Genomic DNA, 22,199 nt, shown 5'->3' on the forward strand with positions numbered 1-22,199 from the left:
GTATTGGTCCAAGAGGAAGGTGAGGAAGTACAGGAGGAGTCATATGCAGAAGGGATAATAATATCTACAAGGTCCATACGGTAAGCGGCACCTAGGCAGCAGTTATGGTGGGGGATAGGGATTAACAAGGGCGCATAGCATCAGCAAAAATTGTTGAGGAAGGTGCAGGAGCCATGAAGAAATGGAGGACGAACTTGCGATGGGCATGGAAGACTCAGCAGATGAGTGAGAGCTTGCTCACATTTCGGTTGTGCGAGGTTGGGGGGAGAGGGCAGAGGAAGGAGGCACGATTCTCACCTCTCTGCCACCAAGACACCAAGGAATTGGTCCTCCTGGATGCACAAGACACATGAGCGCCTTCTTGCTGCACTACCTACAACATGACCCTCGGATTGTACGAATTCGAAGTAATGCTAACTACTGGGTTGCCACACTGTTACATCCCCGGTACAAGACAAAATTTTGCGAAATAACTCCTGCCATATAAAGGGACGCACGTATACAGGAGTATCTTCAGAAGGTGTTACGCAATCTTCGATCTGCTTTTCCACTAAACACCAGTGCTGCACAGAGTGAATCTCAACGCTTTGTCATGGATAGGAGGAAATGGTCTTTTACTTGTCCACATCTGAGGGACCGAGGGCTGGCTGTTGTGCTGAGATGCCATTGAGTACGGTGTCCCTGCAGAGTTGCACTTTTGGTCATATACAAAATGAGTTGAAAAAGGACAGATGCGGGTGAAAAGGGGAACAGGTGTGTTGGAAAGGGGAAAAAAGTTTTGGTCCGTGGGTTTGGTGGTTAAGCAAAAGTAACATTTGCTGAAGAAACACCATCTGTTACAGTGGGACTGGCAGATTTGGATAAGGTGGTATATACTATGTTACCGCTATATAACGAAAATTAATAAGAAAAGAAAGAGAAAGGTATATATCCCCATCAGCAGTCAATGTCCACCGTGCTCCCAGATGGAAAAGGAGAGGTTGGCAACTGGAAGGTTAGGTGGAGGATACAGAGCTGTGTGGCTATGAAACTAATAGTAGCCTGAACTGAGTTAGACGCCACTCGGATCTGGAGACTGGGAGCCCTGTTAGCGTCACAGGGTCCACACGCCCACCCAGCCCAGGAACTCCCTGTTAACATCACTTGGGCCATTCAGTACGCTGACCGTGTGCATTGGGGCCACACCTGTGGACAGCAGGCGCATCAGCAGCAGCAGGCCTGTTAATGCCACTGGGCTGCACAAGCAGGACTTGTAGGACAGGAGCTGGTCTTAACCGTTCTGCGTTACCAACTGTGGTGGCGGCCTGCATCAACGCCCTATCCCTGCCTACCTCTGGCCTAAAGCCGCAATGGGTTTAACACATGGAGGTGTGCTCTTTCGGAGCATAATAGAAGACTGCGAACCTCCTTGTTGGCTCCAGCCCGTTTTATAACCTGGGTCCGCCCCAAACCAGGGTGGACCACAATGCACCTCCTGGAGACAAAAGCAGAGTAAAACGTCATGAGTGGCATAACTAGCGTCCTATTTGGAACCGCAACTTCAATAATGACCTCATGGCTGCCACGACACAAACACCCCACCAGTCATCGTCTGACCATCAATAATGAGGTGACAAGTCATAGGGGTGGGCCTCTGCAAGCCATTTGGGAGTGGCCTGGCCACATCGTCAGGACACCTGATGCCCTGTGGTCTATATGGGCCCCCCCACATCAGGGGCAGGGCCAAAGAGTTCATTACCGGACCTAGTCTCTGATGCAGTAAGTGCCTGAGCATGGTCAGTTGCATGAAATAGAGTCTCTGAAAAAAGACTATCAGCTTTAGCATGGTGTCTAGGCACAAAACAGGACTTAGACCCGGCACGGAATGCAAGTACCTGTGCAAAGAGGCTTTTCGCACTAAGTGTGGGAGCATGCGCTGTATCCCGAAATGAAGACTTAGCGTCAGGAATGGCACAGTCAGGCTGAGCATACTCACTAGGCGAAACACTGTAGTTAGGCTGCAGCTGGGGTAAATCGGCACACGCATGCGCACTAGCTGCCTCTCCACACTTACACGTGGAGGAGAAATTGCTCTTCGGGTGTGGACTTGGAGATGCTGTCTATGAACAGAAGGAAAAGCTAAAGAGAGCCTGACTTTCTATCCCTCCGAATTATCAAATGCAGCAATGAATTCCCTGAGTTTGCTATAACATTAGCGTAGCAAAATCTGCATGAGGGTGTGATGTAGAGGTGCTAGAAATAGCTTGTCACCAGTGGGGCACTAATGGAATACAACAGCCAGTTCTATGATGCCACTAAATGGCAGTATTTTGTGCTATCATTATAGCTTATTAAAAACAGAGCAGGAGGGTGTCATGCAGAGGTGCTGCACATAGATTTGCACCAGTGGGGCATTAATGGAGTACAACAGCCACTTCTTGTATGACACTAAGTTTACTCAATTTTTGGTATTATAATGTATTAGTAACAATGAGTTTGAGTGTGCAATGCAGGCAGAGGTGCTGCAAATGTCTTTGCACTAGTGGGACTATAGCAAAGTCCAATAGCCACGTTTAGGATGCCACTAGGTACACTGAGTGTTTGCTAGTATAATGGCTTAGTTATAATGAGTTGGAGTGTGCAATGCAGGTAGAGGTGCTGCAAATGTCTTTCCACTAGTGTGACTACACAAAAGTCCAATAGCCACGTTTAGGATGCCACTAGGTACACTGAGTGTTTGCTAGTATAATTGCTTAGTTATAATGAGTTGGAGTGTGCAGAGGACAGGAGGGTACAGTGCCAGGATTGTGGTGCTCTGGGTAGAGGAATGGAAGCCTGCCTTTCTATTCCCTCCTAATGGGGAAATGCAGCGACGAGATCCCTGACCTTTGCTACACAGACGCTGTCGCTGTTTTCAGGACCTGTCACCTTAACTCTGACCCTGCCCGTACGAGACCTTAAAAGGACTGATAGATAGTGCTATCCCTATGCTGTCCAGCGTATCCAGTATCAGCGATAGGACAAAGGACGGAGCTGCGACAGTGATGTCTGACACCAAGGACGCAGAAGAGATAATGGCGTCCTGGAGGAAAATGTCCGGTTTTATAATGCAGGGACATGTGACATGGACATCCTATCACACATGCCGTTGCTTCTCTGGCTCAAAGTCCACTTAGCTGTGTGTGTGTCTGGGATTGGCTGACATGCTGGCCCGCCCCACAAGACGCGCGCGCTTAGGGAAGGAAGACAAGAAAAAAAAAAAAAAAATGGCGATCGCCATTATCCATACAGCAGTGATCTGAAGGCGCTGTTCACGCACACTATACACTGAAATGTCATAATAGTGTGAGTCACAGAGTGACTTACACTATTACAGCGGAAAGCCAGCTAGGAATTAGCTGTTTTTTTGCTGCTAGAACCATTCTCGAACGTTTCTAGAACTATCGAGCTTTTTCAAAAAGCTCGAGTTCTAGTTCGATCTAGAACAGGCCCCAAAATCACTCGAGCCTAGAACTGGAGAACCACGAACCACGAACCGCGCTCAACTCTAGTGCCTAGACGATTAATACAAGCCACGGCCTCAGATCTTAATACTACTATACTGCGCTTTCGTTAGTGTCTTACTGACAGATTCCCGCTAACAAATAATGGTTCACATGTGGCATTTTAGTCTATCATATTGAGCTTTTTTAAAACATGTTCAACAGTGTAATGGAGCTGAAATGTTTCCTGACTACATAAAGGAGAGACTGTGTACAGAAAGCAACACGTGCATAACACATGCATAAATACAGATACATGACACATGTCAAACATACAGCCATTATACACCTTTCTATGCACACACATCTGTAGATACAGTTTGCACCTGATATAAGAGGCCCAGTGCAGCAGTGGAGCTCCTCTCTGCAGCCTGTACTTCTATCGTCTTTCTCCAGTGCGGCCTCCCATCCCCCTCCCGTCAGGCCCGACTTCTGAGCTGTCTTCTGCTATGAGGTTACAACAGCTCACAATTTCTGGTAAATTTACAAGTCAGGAGGGGAAGGAGGGAGCAGCGAGCAGAGCGAGCAGCGAGCAGAGCGAGCAGCGAGCAGAGCGAGGAGCGAGCAGAGCGAGGAGCGAGCAGAGCAAGCAGCCACTCTGGACAGCAGAAGATGGAGGTCGGTGGAAGAGCCTCCTCCTCTTTATAAAGCTATGGACACTCGGACAGAAAACTGATCTGCACTTCCTTCAGGATATAAAATCAGAGACCTGACAAATTCAGACCCAGGCTTATAGGATTATATTGTGGCATTCAGTATAAGTAGAGTTAATAGATGAATATGCCACATAAATGCCGGGTAGATGAGGCCCCACCAGCCTAATATAGAGGCAATAAAATGCCTTTTCGCCAAATCATTTCATAACTTGAGAATGGGCAGACTGCAGGAGAGGGCGGTAGTTACCTGATTTGTGTTTCCTTCCGCCTGTTGTGTAACATATGGAATAATATATATTTTATCGCTTCCATATTTGGCTGATATATGGGCTACTGCTCCAGGCTCAGAGGCCCCCAGGGAATTCTCCGGCTCTCCGGTGGGCCAGTCGTAGCCTGATTGGAGTTGTAATGTCATTCACAGCAATCTCAAGGGTGCAGTACAGAAGTGGACACCTCCAAAATGGCAGTGGCTTCATCTGCTAACAAATATAGGCGCTTTTCCCAAAAAGCAGCTGTGAATGACATCTCCTCACATCATAAAGCTTTGTAATTATTATTATTTATTTTTATAGCACTATTTATTCCATGGCGCTTTACAAGTAAAAAAGGGTATACATAAAAACTAGTACAACAATCATTTACAGTACAAAACAGACTGGTACTGGAGGAGAGAGGACCCTGCCCGCGAGGGCTCACAGTCTACAGGAGGAGAGAGGACCCTGCCCGCGAGGGCTCAGTCTACAGGAGGAGAGAGGACCCTGCCCACGAGGGCTCACAGTCTACAGGAGGAGAGAGGGACCCTGCCCGTGAGGGCTCAGTCTACAGGAGGAGAGGACCCTGCCCGCGAGGGCTCACAGTCTACAGGAGGAGAGAGGACCCTGCCCGCGAGGGCTCAGTCTACAGGAGGAGAGAGGACCCTGCCCGCGAGGGCTCACAGTCTACAGGAGGAGAGAGGGACCCTGCCCGCGAGGGCTCAGTCTACAGGAGGAGAGGACCCTGCCCGCGAGGGCTCACAGTCTACAGGAGGAGAGAGGACCCTGCCCGCGAGGGCTCAGTCTACAGGAGGAGAGAGGACCCTTCCCGCGAGGGCTCACAGTCTACAGGAGGAGAGAGGGACCCTGCCCGCGAGGGCTCACAGTCTACAGGAGGAGAGAGGACCCTGCCCGCAAGGGCTCACAGTTTACAGGAGGAGAGAGGACCCTGCCCGCGAGGGCTCACAGTCTACAGAAGGAGAGAGGACCCTGCCCGCGAGGGCTCACAGTCTACAGGAGGAGAGAGGACCCTGCCCGCGAGGGCTCACAGTCTACAGGAGAGAGGACCCTGCCCGCGAGGGCTCACAGTCTACAGGAGGAGAGAGGACCCTGCCCGCGAGGGCTCACAGTCTACAGGAGGAGAGAGGTCCCTGCCCGCGAGGGCTCACAGTCTACAGAAGGAGAGAGGACCCTGCCCCGAGGGCTCACAGTCTACAGAAGGAGAGAGGACCCTGCCCGCGAGGGCTCACAGTCTACAGGAGGAGAGAGGACCCTACCCGCGAGGGCTCACAGTCTACAGGAGAGAGGACCCTGCCCGCGAGGGCTCACAGTCTACAGGAGGAGAGAGGACACTGCCCGCGAGGGCTCACAGTCTATAGGGAATGGGTGATGGTACAATAGGTGAGGACAGAGCTGGTTGCGCAATGGTCTACTGGACTGAGGGCTATTGTAGGTTGCATCACACATATTCAGTAAAGGTCATTTCTGTACATACAGAGTGCAACTGTGAGATGATGGGAGTGATACAGCCTGTGCAGGATGATGGGAGATCTGGTGACTGATTGGATTTTCTCTCCTTTTCTCTACAGTCCCCAGAGCTCCGGACATTGTGCAGACGCCCAACATGGAGAACAGTACAATCATCTGGAAGTTGGATGGTAACAAGGGAAAGATCACTGATTTTGAGGTGAGACTTCTTTAGCGTTGGCGTTGAGTTGACCGTAATTTATAGAAATTCTCTTAGAAGACTGAATCTAGAGATTTTGGCCACGATTTTGCTTTCTGTCATTCATTTATGTGAAAGGAGAGTTATGACAGGCACCGACTTTTTTAACACTAAAGTGGGCTTTACACGCTGTGATACCCGCCCCCTTCGGTTGTGTGACATGGGCAAATCGCTGCCCGTGGCGCACAACCTCGCTTACCCCATCACACTACTTACCTGCCCTGAGACGTCACTCTGGCCGGCAATCTGCCTCCTTTCTAAGGGGGTGGTTCGTGCAGTGTCACAGCAACGTCACTAAGCGGCCGCCCAATAGAAGCGGAGGGGCGGAGATGAGCGGGACGTAACATCCTGCCCACCTCCTTCCTTCCGCATTGCGGGCGGCCGCAGGTAAGGAGATGTTTGTCGCTCCTGCGGTGTCACACATAGCGATGTGCGCTGCCGCAGGAACGAGGAACAACATCGCTAACATGCAGTAAACGATTTTTTGTTTCAGGACGACCTCTCCGCGGCAAACGATTTTCACCACTTTTGCGATCATTTTAGGTCGCTCGAACGTGTCACATGCTGCGATATCGGTAATGACACCGGATGTGCGTCACAAACACCACGACCCCGACGATAATTCATTAACGATATCGTAGCGTGTAAAGCCCGCTTAAGAGTTCAGGAACTTTTGGCCCTAAAGATTTTCTTTAACAAAAGAAAGTAAGAAGAAAAAAACCTCTCCCACATTGTAAAATGAAATATTACATGCCATACATGTCACCTTCAGACTCTGTCCACCTGGTCTTTGTGGATGGTAAACAGCTCACAAGTGATCGTCAGCAGATTACACTACTTCATTGTAACCTTAAAGTGTGTTCAGTGATCAGTGAATATGTCTTGTGAGTTTCTCTGGCCATGGTTCTTGCTGAAGTTTTCTTTAAAGGGATCATTTCTGTATAGCGCATACCATAATCCAGGACAACCAGAATATGCTCACTAGAACCTTCAGTAGTTTACAAATTTTTATGTAACCAATGATATTAGTATGTTTTGCAACAGTAAGTTTGGGATTGTTTTGGGATAGCTCACTGGTTTTACCCATCATGAGATGTTTCTTGTGTGGCACCTTGGTAATGAGACACCTTTTTATAGACCATCAGTTGAACCAGCTGATATCATTTTTCACAGAAGGCCACTTTACACACTGCGATATCGGTACCGATATCGCTAGTGTGGGTACCCGCCCCCATCTGTTGTGCGACACGGGCAAATCGCTGTCCGTGGCGCACAACATCGCCCAGATCAGTCACACATACTTACCTGCCTAGCGACGTCGCTGTGACCGGCGAACCGCCTCCTTTCTAAAGGGGCGGTCCGTGCGGCGTCACAGCGACGTCACAGCAGCGTCACTGAACCGCCGCCCAATAGCAGCGGAGGGGCGGAGATGAGCGGGACGTAACATCCCGCCCACCTCCTTCCTTCCGCTTTGTGGCCGGGAGGCAGGTTGGGGAGCTTCCTCGTTACTGCGGTGTCACACGGAGCGATGTGTGCTGCCACAGGAACGAGGAACAACTTCGTTACTGCTGCAGTAACGATAATCGAGAATGGACCCCCATGTCACCGATGAGCGATTTTGCACCTTTTTGCAATGATGCAAAATCGCTCATAGGTGTCACACGCAACAGCATCGCTAATGCGGCCGGATGTGCGTCACAAATTCCGTGACCCCAACGACTCCGCATTAGCGATGTCGTAGTGTGTAAAGCCCCCTAAAGTGGCAGGATTGATTTCTAATTATTGGTAGATTTTAGCTGGTGTCAGGATCGTTGATGGCTTTTGCTCCTCTTTCTTTATGTGCTCAATACTTTTTCCTTATTTCATTTCTCATTATTACACATCACTAAATGTATGGACATCTGTGGCTGGATTTCTTTGCCTGTGTGGATTGGACGGGTTGTTTCTGACATTTGTAGAGAAATTCATGTCAATAGCAGCTTTAGAAATACATTTACTTAGAAAATTGGTGACGCGTTCAATATTTAATTCACCCTCTGTATGTATGCTATTTAACGCTATTTTTCTGGTTGTGTCTATAATGCGGTTTTTGCCTCTCACTTTCCCGTCTTCCCGCAGCTGAACGTCATGGCAAAGAGAGATTATAATTCTTCCTTCTCACTAAATGTGACTGAGCGGTTTTTCCCCAATGTCACCCACTACAAAATCAATCTGCAGCACGGGACTAATTACACGATTCATCTCCGAGGATTCACGTCTGCAGGAGCCGGAGAATATACAGAAGTCACATATGAAAGTCCAATTGGAGGTAATAAAAAAAATCCATTGTCATCATTCTTATTGTCTTATCTGTGACAGTAAAAGGTGGTGTTAAAAGCACACAAAAAGTTTGATTAATAGTGATGAGCAAACCTGAGAGGTAAAGGTCAGCGCTCGCACCGGACATCGAGAGTCCGTGTCTCAAACTCAAACACTGACTTATCTGGGAAGTCAGATCGGTGTTCGGAGGCCGAATAGTCTGTATTTGTTATTATTAGTAAGGGCTGAGGAGGGAAATCAGTGAAATGGCAGAAAACAGCGCTCAAATGAATAGGAACAGTGAAGATTCGCTATTAATATTTACCGGGTATTTACCACAAGTTTCATCAGAGCGGTGACACTCAGCCTTGACCCTGATGTGGACTGTAGTACCCCACAAATGGTAAAAGCTGTTCTTTACTGTTCCCATTCATTTGATCCCGGTTTTCTAACATTTTATTGATTTTCCTGACTTCCCTAGCCCATAATAATAACAATAATAATAATATTATTAATAAAAAAAAGAAAAAAAATTACTTGGGGTCTTTTCTATTTTGATAATTAGCCAAAGGAAAAGCATCAGCTGAGGGCTAATATCAGGCTTTAAAAGACCAAATAACCATGGCTCTTTCCACCTTGATAACATCAGCCCCTTTAATTGGCTGGTTATCAAAAAGAGAGAGAATCCCATGCTGTTTTTTAAAATTATTTAAATAATCTTAATAATACGGCGTGGGCTCTGCCCTATTTTTTATAACCAGCCAAGGAAAGTGGATAGCTGGGGGCTGGTATTATCAGGGTGAGAGGTGTCATTGTTATTTGGTCCTTCCCAGCCTAACTATAGCACCTCGCAGCCTCCTCAGAAGTGACGCATCCATTATATGTGCCAATTCTGGCGCTTTGCTTGGCTCCTATTGATTGCCGTGGTGTGGTGGCAATTGAGGTAATGGTTTTGGGGTTGATGTCAGCTGAGATTTGACAGCTGGCATCAAGCGTAGGGGTTTGTAATGGAGATGCGTCTATCAGCCACCACCAAGTAAAGAGTTAAAAAAGACACAGGAAAAAGATTTTATTTGAAAAAATACTCCGACTACTTTGTTCATCAATTTATAAAAAAAAACCCAAAACATAAATATCTGAAGTAGTCCATGGAATCAGACAAAAAAAAAGAAATGTAAAATAAATAAAAACAAGACGCAGTCATTCACCACTTTATTAGCTTTAAAAAAAGAGCAGTTCCGACGTAATCCATTGTGAATAGCGATTCCACGACATCCCGCCGCTCTCTGGATACGGAGGCTTTATAGCTCACTTCCAGTCACCAGCTGTCCCGTTGTCGATGTGGCACGCACGTTCAGACCAACAGATTTCTGGTGCACCAGGAACCCAGCGATTTGTTGTAGTTGCTGCACCACCCGAGCACGCAGATCCGTGACTTCTGGAGAGAAGGTCTACATCAGATGTGCGAGCACGGCAGCCTGAGCTATGGAGACACAGGGGAAAAATGTAAGGGCTGATTATATTGTCATGCTATCGGCGTGCACACGTGTTCAGACTGACACATATCTAACGCACAACAAAAACACACCAGAATAACACCACAAACAAGGGGGACACCGGGAATACAGTGGACTTTGCCACTAATGAGAGGATAGATGGGACACCCCCTGCCTTTACCTGCCGCTGTACCATGCACTCATAGCCAGATCCCATACAGGTTTCTCACCTGTCACCGAGCAGAAACTTGAAACCTATCCATATCCTGCAATCAAAGAATGCTTGTATTTGATTGGCTGACAGAAGGGGGAGACACCAACACTAAATATCCAACCTCTCCTTCAACCACAGATCTCTTTGATATGATTGGCTGAGGACATAAGAACTCAAATATTATATTAAAAGGTAGAATGTGGCTGACCATTGTCTATGTGAGACTTAAGGTTGCTTTACACACTTCAATAGATCTTTCAATCCGTCGTCGGGGTCAAGTTGTAAGTGACGCACAACCGGCATCAATCGTGACGTATTTGCGTGTGAAACCTACGTGCGATCGATATTGAACGCAAATACGGTGATCGCATACACGTCGTTTATTCCTCATACATTGGACGTTTGGTAGTAGGAAACCAGTGAATTGTAACGTGTGACATCCCTCATACGATTTTGATATCTGATGCTATGTGCGCAGGTGTGCGCTCTGCACCGCAGCTTAAAAAAGGTCTGCTTCAGAGCGCAGCTGAAAAGCTGCGTTCTGAAGCGCCTCACAATGTCTGTCATTCACTAATCTCTGTCAGTCGGTCACTATCTCTGTCCCTCTCTCTCTGTCCATGTCAGTCTATCCCTCTTACCCCCTCTCTCATATACTCACCGATCCCCGATCCCCGGCGCGGCGCTGCACGGCATTCACACTGCTCCGGCGGCTTTTACTGTTTTGAAAAAGCCGGCCGCCCATTAAACAATCTCGTATTCCCTGCTTACCCCGCCCACCGGCGCCTATGATTGGTTACAGTGAGACACGTCCCCACGCTGAGTGACAGGTGTCACACTGCACCCAATCACAGCAGCCGGTGGGCGTGTCTATACTGTGTAGTGAAATAAATAATTAAATAATTAAAATAAACGGCGTGCGGTCCCCCCCAATTTTAAAACCAGCCAGATAAAGCCATACGGCTGAAGGCTGGTATTCTCAGGATGGGGAGCTCCACTTTATGGGGAGCCCCCCAGCCTAACAATATCAGCCAACAGCCGCCCAGAATTGCCGCATACATTATATGCGACAGTTCTGGGACAGTACCCGGCTCTTCCCGATTTGCCCTGGTGCGTTGGCAAATCGGGGTAATAAGGAGTTATTGGCAGCCCATAGCTGCCAATAAGTCCTAGATTAATCATGTCAGGCGTCTATGAGACACCCTCCATGATTAATCTGTAAATTACAGTAAATAAACACACACACCCGAAAAATCCTTTATTAGAAATAAAAAACACAAACATATACCCTGGTTCACCACTTTAATAAGCCCGAAAAAGCCCTCCATGTCCGGCGTACTCCAGGATGGTCCAGCGTCGCATCCAGCTCTGCTGCATGAAGGTGACAGGAGCTGCAGAATACACCGCCGCTCCGGTCATCTCCACGCAGCTAATGAAGACAGCCGCGCGATCAGCTGAGGTGTCACTGAGGTTACCAGCTGTCACTGGATCCAGCGGTGGCCGCGGGTAACCTCAGTGACAGCTCAGCTGATCGCGCTACTCACCTCAGTTGCTGACTGGAGCTGACCGGAGCGGCGGTGAGTAGCGCGATCAGTTGAGCTGTCACTGAGGTTACCCGCGGCCACCGCTGCATCCACCGCTGGATCCAGTGACAGCGAGTAACCTCAGTGACAGATCAGCTGATCGCGCAGCTGTCTTCAGTTGCTGTGTGGAAGTGACCGGAGCGGCGGTGTATTCTGCTGCTCCGGTCACCTCCATGCAGCAGAGCTGGAAGCGACGCTGGAGGTCCGTGGATTATGCCGGACATGGAGGGCTTTTTGGGGCTGATTAAAGTGGTTAACCAGGGAATGTGTGTGTGTTTTTTTTCTAATAAAGGATTTTTCGGGTGTGTGTGTTTATTTACTGTAATTTACAGATTAATCATGGAGGGTGTCTCATAGACGCCTGACATGATTAATCTAGGACTTATTGGCAGCTATGGGCTGCCAATAACTCCTTATTACCCCGATTTGCCAACGCACCAGGGCAAATCGGGAAGAGCCGGGTACAGTCCCAGAACTGTCGCATCTAATGTATGCGGCAATTCTGGGCGGCTGTTGGCTGATATTGTTAGGCTGGGGGGCTCCCCATACCGTGGAGCTCCCCATCCTGAGAATACCAGCCTTCAGCCGTATGGCTTTATCTGGCTGGTTTTAAAATTAGGGGGAACCGCACGCCGTTTTTTTTAATTATTTAATTATTTTTTTCACTACACAGTATAGACACGCCCACCGGCTGCTGTGATTGGGTGCAGTGTGACACCTGTCACTCAGCGTGGGGGCGTGTCTCACTGTAACCAATCATAGGCGCCGGTGGGCGGGGTAAGCAAGGAATACGAGATTGTTTAATGAGCGGCCGGCTTTTTCAAAACAGTAAAAGCCGCCGGAGCAGTGTGAATGCCGTGCAGCGCCGGGGATCGGTGAGTATGAGAGAGGGCTGCTCAATTCACTTACTCAGGAGATTAGCGGTCACCGGTGAGTCCTTCACAGGTGACCGCTAATGAGGGCACGACACAGACAGAGCCGCAGCATGACAATGAAGTCGGGTGAAGTTCACCCGAGTTCATTCTGACAGTGCGGCTCTGTCTGTGTCTGCTGTCATCTGCCATTCAGCTCTGCTACATGGCTGTCTGTGTCTGCTGTCATCTGCCATTCAGCTCTGCTACATGGCTGTCTGTGTCTGCTGTCATCTGCCATTCAGCTCTGTTACATGGCTGTCTGTGTCTGCTGTCATCTGCCATTCAGCTCTGCTACATGGCTGTCTGTGTCTGCTGTCATCTGCCATTCAGCTCTGCTACATGGCTGTCTGTGTCTGCTGTCATCTGCCATTCAGCTCTGCTACATGGCTGTCTGTGTCTGCTGTCATCTGCCATTCAGCTCTGCTACATGGCTGTCTGTGTCTGCTGTCATCTGCCATTCAGCTCTGCTACATGGCTGTCTGTGTCTGCTGTCATCTGCCATTCAGCTCTGCTACATGGCTGTCTGTGTCTGCTGTCATCTGCCATTCAGCTCTGCTACATGGCTGTCTGTGTCTGCTGTCATCTGCCATTCAGCTCTGCTACATGGTTGTCTGTGTCTGCTGTCATCTACCATTCAGCTCTGCTACATGGCTGTCTGTGTCTGCTGTCATCTGCCATTCAGCTCTGCTGCATGGCTGTCTGTGTCTGCTGTCATCTACCATTCAGCTCTGCTACATGGCTGTCTGTGTCTGCTGTCATCTGCCATTCAGCTCTGCTGCATGGCTGTCTGTGTCTGCTGTCATCTACCATTCAGCTCTGCTACATGGCTGTCTGTGTCTGCTGTCATCTGCCATTCAGCTCTGCTGCATGGCTGTCTGTGTCTGCTGTCATCTACCATTCAGCTCTGCTACATGGCTGTCTGTGTCTGCTGTCATCTGCCATTCAGCTCTGCTACATGGTTGTCTGTGTCTGCTGTCATCTACCATTCAGCTCTGCTACATGGCTGTCTGTGTCTGCTGTCATCTGCCATTCAGCTCTGCTGCATGGCTGTCTGTGTCTGCTGTCATCTACCATTCAGCTCTGCTACATGGCTGTCTGTGTCTGCTGTCAGCGGCCATGTAGCAGAGCTGAATGGCAGATGACATAGTAAAAACGCATCCCTACACATTACACACGCTTGGCAAGTCAATAAATAAAAAAAAAAAAAAAAGGTGCCCAATGCATACGTCACAGATCACATGATCTAAAGGATCGCACACAAAATTGATCAATTTAACATAGACTACTAACGCTCGTGTGACAGCAAATGAACGACCTACGTGTGATCTCATTCAATCGCATATGCGACCTGGGCGTGTCACATCGCATACGAGATCGCACACCTAATTGTAAGGTGTAAAGCTGGCTTTAGTGATATTGGATCCAGCAAAGCTGACAGTTTTTAGTTTTTTTTCAGATCCTCTTGATCCAAAGTTTGAGAAAAAGGATTTCACCGTACAGCTTCACCCGGTGCCAGATGTCCATGGACCGATCAGGTCAGAAGCGACTGAACAAACAAATACCATATAAATAATCAGATTGCATGATCTAGGGTGCCTGATCCATTATATGAGGGCAGTGAAGAAAAGTGAACAAAAGCTGTCAATCACTATGTGAAGGAGCAGGACACTAACGGCCCCCATACACGTTAGACTAGAGTTGACCTAACCTGATGATATTGGTGGGATCCATTGAGAATCTAAGATGTCTGATGGTCTCCCGACTCTTCCTCGACAGATGATAATAAGAGCGATAAGGGTCAGACAGTCTGAGTTCAACCAACACTTTGTCCTCTTGGAGATAAGTCATCACCAGAGGTTTCCCGCAGAGGCTTTCTCCACTTTCTGCATGAAAACACTTGGAGGTTCAGTTGCGCTGAATTTTCATGTGTATGGAGGAGTCAAGAGAGGTCACTGTTTATAGAGCAGCTATAGCGTGTCTATGGTCAGGTTAAAAGGAGCCTGTCAGCAGAATTTCATACTCCAAACTATGTGTATGCACGAGACAAAGAGGAGGCAGTGCTGGGCTGGGAATAGAGCTGGAGTGACAGAGACTTCAGATCTTCCATAGCTCTTTAGCCTCTTTTTCATATCATTTCAAATGCAGATTTCTCAGTAACTGAGGAGTGAACTGGCCATGTATAGCCGCTGCTGGCTTGTGTTTGGAAGAGCTACATGCACATATAAATAGTTTTGATGGTAAAATCCTGTTGACAGATTCACTTTAAAACCTTTTCTGAGTGTCTAAACAGGGGTAACTGTTACATTTTTTTACAGGCAAAGCTACTTTCACACATCAGTTTTTTTCCATCAGGCACAATCCGGAAAAAAATGGATAAAACGGATCCGGCGCCGGATCCGTTTTATCCCCATTGATTTGTATTAGCGCCAGATTGTGCCTGATGGCCTTGCGTTGCATCCGTCATAATTACCTAAAGCGGCGGCCGGAGGCAACGTATCTTGTAACATTTTTTTCTCCGGCAAAAAAAAGGCATTGCGCCGGATCCGGTGCGATACGGCGTGTTTTACGATGGAAGCCTATGGACGCCGGATCCGGCGTAATGCGGCAAAAAATGGATGCGGTTGCCGGATCCATTTTTGTAAACTGAGCATGCTCCAATGTTTTGAAAAAACTGATCCAGCAAAAAATAAAAAAACGGACAAAATGGATGCAAAACGGATCCAACGGATCCGTTTTTTTTACACATCCGGCATAACGGATCCGTTAAAAAACTGATCCGGTGGATACTGTTTTTACATTTTTTGACGGATCCGTTGGATCAGGAAAAGAAGGATTGTGCCTGAATGCAGAAAACTGATGTGTGAAAGTAGCGTAAGGTAATATTGGTTTAATATTTTCTGTTTTTATGGGTACTTTTGATTGATTAAATTAGTTGTCAATTACAGAGATGAGTGGACCTGTGGAAGGTTAAGTTCTGCTGACCCAGCTGAACTTTTTTAAAGTTTGGTTTTGGACCTGGACTTGGCTTGAACTTCATTTGAAGTCACTGATTGGCCGTTCAGGTCTCTACCCACATGCAGCCAACCATAAGCAGATCACTTCCGGGGGAAGGTTGATAGGGGTTCCTTTTCTTTTTGGTGCACACTACATTCGATCATTGTGTTGTTAACCCAAGTGTGAGCCATTCAAACTCTACAAGCGGCTCGCACTGGATCGAGTGTACCCGAGCACCGAGCATACCCGAGCACTTTGTGTACCCGAGCACAGTGATGCTCACGTGACTGGTTTGAATTCGTAAAGCACCAGAACTCCAAACCCGAACTTTGTTTTCTTGGAAAAGTCTGAACACTGAACTTCAAGTTCACTGATCTGTAGTCATATACTGATTTATCATGACTGATGTCTATTTTTCCGTTTTTATCGCAGCCATTATGAAATAATTGTGTATACTGAACCGGGAAGTAACACAAGTGACTGTCTGCAAGTCACTCACATTCATTACAACTCCTCTTGGACGCCCTACACGGCAGCGCTGCTCCCTGCACACAACCTTACCGGGACAATCACACTGGGAGACAACCGGCATTACGGCGGCTTCCTGAATGCTCCTCTCACCCCAAACCTGAAGTATGCTGCGTACGTGCGGGTCACCAGCGAGTGGAAGGAGGTATGAGATACGGTTGTCTGACATTTCACCTGAACATTTTTGTTATCTCTTTTCTCCATCACGGTGCTTTCTGTCTCCAGCCCTGATATTATTCATGTTCCTCGCAGCGAGTATCTAACTATTTGTACTCACTATCCTCATGACGAGTACTATCTAATATTCGCGTATTCATTCCGAATAGCGTGTGCAGTGCAAGTCATTGGGGAAAAACGCGCAAAGTAACGAGTAACCCAAATGCTGTACTATTCGTGCAAGTAGCAAATAGTGCGGAATTCAGGTTACGCTTTACTTTGTGAGTTTTTCTCATTGACTTGCATGGCACACGCTATTCGGAATGAATACGAGACAGTACTCGTTATGAGTATGGCGAGTGCGAATAGTTAGATACTCTCTCCACTCTACTCCCAATATGTTACAACTAGAGATGATGAAAACATTAACATTCTTCCTAATAACACAATGAGGGGTCTCACCTGTCAGGCTGCTCAGATTGGCTCCGATACCTGCCTCTCTGGGGTTTATACTTCTTATTCTTCAAATGGAAAAGTCACACGGGTGATGCAAAAATCTTTTCTGTTTAGTGTTTGTGGCGTTTCGCTTTCTTCTGTGCTGAATGAAGAAGCTTACGTTTTTTTCACTAGACATAAAAATATCATTTTTTTTTTGGAGCAAAAACAGGTTTACTCAGCAATTTAGAAAGTGAAGATCCAATTTCTTTCCAATGTGTAGTTACAAATGTTTATCTTCTTTTTGGATCTACAACATATTTCCCATTCTCAAAATTATTAAAGAATTGCAAAGACTTTTTAGCAAACCTTCCAAAAATGATCCTTTTTTTAGGGAGCGGCACAGGCGAGCTGTTTCCTAAGTGAGATAATCAAAATTATCTTAATTATAACTGCAGCATTACAAATTTTATAATAAAAAATATATCTATTCTATATCAATAAAGAATATAAAAAATGGGAACCAATTGACACAATTTTCAAGTGATAATTTTAAAATCAATATTTTTTATTCAAATTTTTTGTTAAAAAAATATAATTAAAAAGGACAATACCGCCGGTGTGGAAAAAGACAAATAAGACCAGAGTAAAAAATCCACTTCTCAACAATCAAGTGTATATTATTCAGCATACAAATAACTGATTATAAATAAAAGGCAGATCTCAAGAAATACCATTAATAAATATTAAATACACAGAATGCAAATATATAATATATGTAAAGTGCAATAGTGCTCACTGCAATGACCTATTCACTAATAACCACTATAATAGTCATTCCTGCTGTATTTTCCAAGTGTCAACTATAATGGCCCCAACTCAGCCTAATAAAGTGCACCGTGGATTAGCAGCTTTCCAAGGATTATAAACAGTTAAACCATTATAATTACTGCACTATTGACCAACATAATGCTGTGTACTTATCTGAAAGTCTCCTGGCCCATGTGTCTGCCTCCTGCCTCCGACGCGCGTTTCGTCACATTCTTCAGGGGGCGTGTTTTCAAAGTGAAGAAGCAATAGATTTTTGTCAGCAAACTTTTCAAAAAATGAGCCCTAATTTGTGAGCTGTTTAATCAGGTTTCTGTACCTTCAAGAGAGTACGTTTTGCATCAAAGGTAAAGTCTGTCACTAGAAAACACAGTGTGCAGCAAAAATGTGTGTCTGGGATGATGGACCAGTGGCAACAGCAGAAACCACATGGTAAAGCAATAGGATGGGTAAAGCAAAAAGATGTATGACAGTGTATGGTCTGCGATAGCAACTTCGGCAGCAGCAGTACAGTATAGCACTATACACTGTACAGGGGCAGTCATAGCAGCATAACCTGACTGATGGAGAATTATGACCGGGCCGGCAAGGAGATGTCTGGCAGTGTATGGCCTGTGATGGCAACCCCGGCAGCAGCAGTACAGTATAGCACTATACACTGTGCAGGGGCAGTCATAACAGCATAACCTGAATTGTGACGGGGCCGGCAAGGAGATGTCTGGCAGTGTATGGTCTGTGATGGCAACCCCGGCAGCAGCAGTACAGTATAGCACTATACACTGTGCAGGGGCAGTCATAACAGCATAACCTGAATTGTGACGGGGCCGGCAAGGAGATGTCTGGCAGTGTATGGCCTGTGATGGCAACCCCGGCAGCAGCAGTACAGTATAGCACTATACACTGTGCAGGGGCAGTCATAACAGCATAACCTGAATTGTGACGGGGCCGGCAAGGAGATGTCTGGCAGTGTATGGTCTGTGATGGCAACCCCGGCAGCAGCAGTACAGTATAGGCCTATACACTGTGCAGGGGCAGTCATAGCAGTATAACCTGAATTGTGACGGGGCCGGCAAGGAGATGTCTGGCAGTGAAGGGCCAGCAATGGCAGCAACTATACTTCAGTACAGATTACACGATGGAAAAGGAGAAGATGCCCAGATGAGTGTGGTTGATCTGTAATAGCTTCAGCAGAATTGTGTATTAGACAGATAATGGACAGTCAGGCAGAAGACACAATAGATTTTTTCATTCAAAATGTGAGGCAAGTGCAACAAATTTGTTGTAAGAATGAGCATGTTATTTGCATTAATTCCTGTGAATCACCGGAATAGATAATAAACTTCCTTAATTCAGTTGTGAATATTTCCCGGGGTGCACTTTTTTATAAAGATGTCCCTTTTGGGGGCTTCTAACATTTTGACCCTTCAAATTCAATTCAAAATGGAGTAGTTCTGTAAAATAGATTTTGTTAATTATATTGAAAAAATGAAATTGCTGCAAGTTTTTAACCCTTCTGACATCCTACGTAAATGTAAGGGCCTTTTAAAAATGTTGATGTAAATTAGACATTGGAAATTAAACATTTTGTGTCATATACTTTATCTGTTCTAAAACATAAAACGTCAGTGTTTGAAAATTGCAAACTTTACCAAATTTTTGCCAAATTTCCAATATTTTTAATAAATTTGTGCAAATTTTATTAACTAATATTCACCCCAATCATAAAGTGGCCATGAAAAAATCTAATAATTAGTAGGATTTTAAGAAGCATTAAAGTTCTAACCACATAAATTGACACATCAGACCTGAAAAATGCGGCTCTGTATGGAAGGTGAACACAGGCTTCGGGGTAAGGGTTAAAGTTGACGATTAAAACAATTGTGAAACATTTATCTTGAAGATACTTTACCTTGGAGAAAAATTCAACTGAACCAAAATGATATAGTGAAAAGTAACAAATCATAGGTTGTTGTCTGCAAACGAGAATCTGGTAACATCGTGCAGTGCGGTCGCGTGGCATACTGATGATATATCTAATATATAAAGCTGAGTGTGTGTGTGTGTGTGTGTGTGTGTGTATGTGTGTGTATGTGTATGTCCACTAAAGGAATCCACACCGTCGCATTTACAATCACAAAGTTTTGCACAGATGCCTCATGTGACCCAGGGAACGTTGTAGACTATGTTTTGGGGAGAAAATTTAACCCCACACTTAACAGTTACTCTCCAAAAAACCTGCCTCCATTAAAGTGAATGGAGCTGCAACCTACAGGCTATTAATAGCAGCCGTGAGTGGTTGCTATAGGAACAAAATAAATTGTTAGTATAAGAAGCTTATGTGTGAGGTAATAAGATGTCCGTGGGAAGACGGATTGAGAGGCAGAAAGAGACAGACAGGGAAAGAGACAAAAAGAGACAGACAGGCATAGACACAAACAGAGTAAGAGGCAGACAGGGAAAGAGACAGAGAGAGAGACAGGGAAAGAGACACGCAAAGAGATAGGGAAAGAGACAGACCGGAAAATACACAAAAACAGGGAAAGACACAAAAATATGAAAAGCGACTGTCACGGGCGGGGAGGAAGCCGTTGCTGCTGCGCTCTGGCTGGCGCTCGGGTCCGGCGCTGCTGCTGCTGCTCGGTGGCTCGAGCGGTGGGCCGGATCCGGGGACTCGAGTGGCGCTCCTCGCCCGTGAGTGAAAGGGGTGGTTTGGTTTGGGGATTTGGTCCGTGACGCCACCCACGGGTTGTGGTGAGGTTGGACACCACCTCTGCTGTTGACGGGGATCCCGGGAGCGATGGCAGGGAGCAGCTGGGATGTTGTTTCCCCCTCTGTGGGTAGGGGGTTGGTGGTCCCGGGGCCCGGTGAGGTGACTGGGAAGCAGGGCTGGGCAAGGTGCAGGGGGTGCTTGGACTGCGCAGCGTGGTGCCGGACGGCACGGTAGTACTCACTCAGCCACAAACGGATGCAAGTCTCTGGTAAAACAAACGGCTAGATGGGTGGGTCCCGCAGCCGGCTGCTGTGGTTTCTCCCGGACGGTTGGTGGTGGCTGCCTTTCCCTGCACCTGTTGTGTATCCTCGGTCCCAATGGCTTCCCACCGGTAACCCGCTCCCCAGTGTGTATAGGGGCTGGAGGAGCCCTTTTGCCCGCAGGCTCTGGCCCTGGGAACTCTAGCTGTGGCAGTAGATGTTTTTCCCTTCTGCTGTTTGGACGGTGGCCTTCAATCGGGTCTTGGCTGTTTGGAAACCCCTGGGGTTTCACTTCGCTCCCCGGTTCGGTACCGGCGGGCCACCGCCCGTCCCCGGCCCTATGGTTCCGCGTTGATCTGCCTCTCCTGCAGACGGCCACCACCGTCTGCCAACCTTGCTCTCGGTGCCCGGGCCACGTACCCGGACACAGTCAGTTTGCTTCTCTACTACCACTTTACTCCTACTCTTTCCCTTCCCTAACTCATCTCTGACTTCCTTTCCCGCCTCTAGGACTGTGAACTCCTCAGTGGGTGGGGCCAACCGCCTGGCTCCACCCCACCTGGTGTGGACATTAGCCCCTGGAGGGAGGCAACAAGGATTTGTGTCTGACTGATGTGCCTATCTCGGGGTGGGGGGTGTTGTGTTGTAGTACCTGTGACGATCTGGCTAGTCCAGGGCGCCACATTCCCCCTTGGTTAAATGCAGACCGTCCGCGGGCTGCCCGTCCATCACCGGTTTTATTTATTTTTTTTTCAAAACTGCAAAAAGGTAAAAACACATGAAAACATTCAACAAAAGCATATTTATGAACTTCCCCTAACGGGAGGCATTTTTTTTCTATTAAAACAGACGGCTTCCGCTCTCCCACCCAAACAACCTGGCCCTGATGCTGCCCCTAAGAAGTGGGCAGCACCCCTTGACCCCAGTCCAGATCCAGGCTGCCCGAGCGGGAACGGGTACGGTGTTTCGTACCCTACGGTCACTTCAAGGGGACCCCACGTCCAGGGTGGACCCCTGACCCCCGGAGGATGGCCACCGGTCCAGGTGGTGGCCGGGCCCCAGCCTACTCTGCTGCGAGCCCTTCCTCCAATCTGCCTCTCCGGAGGCAGCAACGGAAACATGCCAACATATTTACATTTCCACTAGTTTGTGGGGGCCCTGCGAGTTCTCAGGCATGTCCATAAGTAAAGAAAGGAAAGAAACTGAGTTTTAAGAAGCCTTGCATAATCAAAGACAGATGCGTCACTATTAATAATATAACGTTTATTGAAAAGCAAAAAATAGGGGCACTGTCATGTAAAGAAACACATAAAATACAGACAATGTTTGGAAAAAGAATCGGGAAAATCCCATACTAGGACCTCAACAACATCATATTGTGTTAGAGAGTGTTAGCTCCAGCTTTACTGTATAGTGGTGTCCCAAACAGTCAAGTAAAGAAGGGGGGCCCAAAAGAGCATACACAGTAAGGGAACCATATGACATTATTCAGTTCTAAAGCAGTGCTTACCCATATATGTTGCCAATATAGATGCCGTGTCAGTGGTCCAGGTGATGGTGGGGGAAGCCCCGACGCGTTTCGCAGAACAGCTTCCTCGGGGGGCAGTGTGACCCTGTATGGTGAACCCCATG

General features: G+C 47.2%; 1 protein-coding gene across 1 annotated transcript in view; it reads left to right on the plus strand.

Moving 5' to 3' along the window:
* The window catches only part of LOC142265621 (receptor-type tyrosine-protein phosphatase kappa-like), a 261,979-nt gene that overhangs the window by 164,297 nt on the left and 75,483 nt on the right, over positions 1–22,199 (plus strand). Inside the window, exons 8-11 of the mRNA XM_075332279.1 lie at positions 6,018–6,115; positions 8,273–8,462; positions 14,113–14,191; positions 16,083–16,323. Coding sequence (XP_075188394.1) covers positions 6,018–6,115; positions 8,273–8,462; positions 14,113–14,191; positions 16,083–16,323 — 608 coding nt within the window. The remainder of the gene's footprint in view (positions 1–6,017; positions 6,116–8,272; positions 8,463–14,112; positions 14,192–16,082; positions 16,324–22,199) is intronic.

The sequence above is a fragment of the Anomaloglossus baeobatrachus genome, chromosome 1, assembly GCF_048569485.1.
Source record: "Anomaloglossus baeobatrachus isolate aAnoBae1 chromosome 1, aAnoBae1.hap1, whole genome shotgun sequence".
NCBI classification, from domain to species: Eukaryota; Metazoa; Chordata; class Amphibia; order Anura; family Aromobatidae; genus Anomaloglossus; species Anomaloglossus baeobatrachus.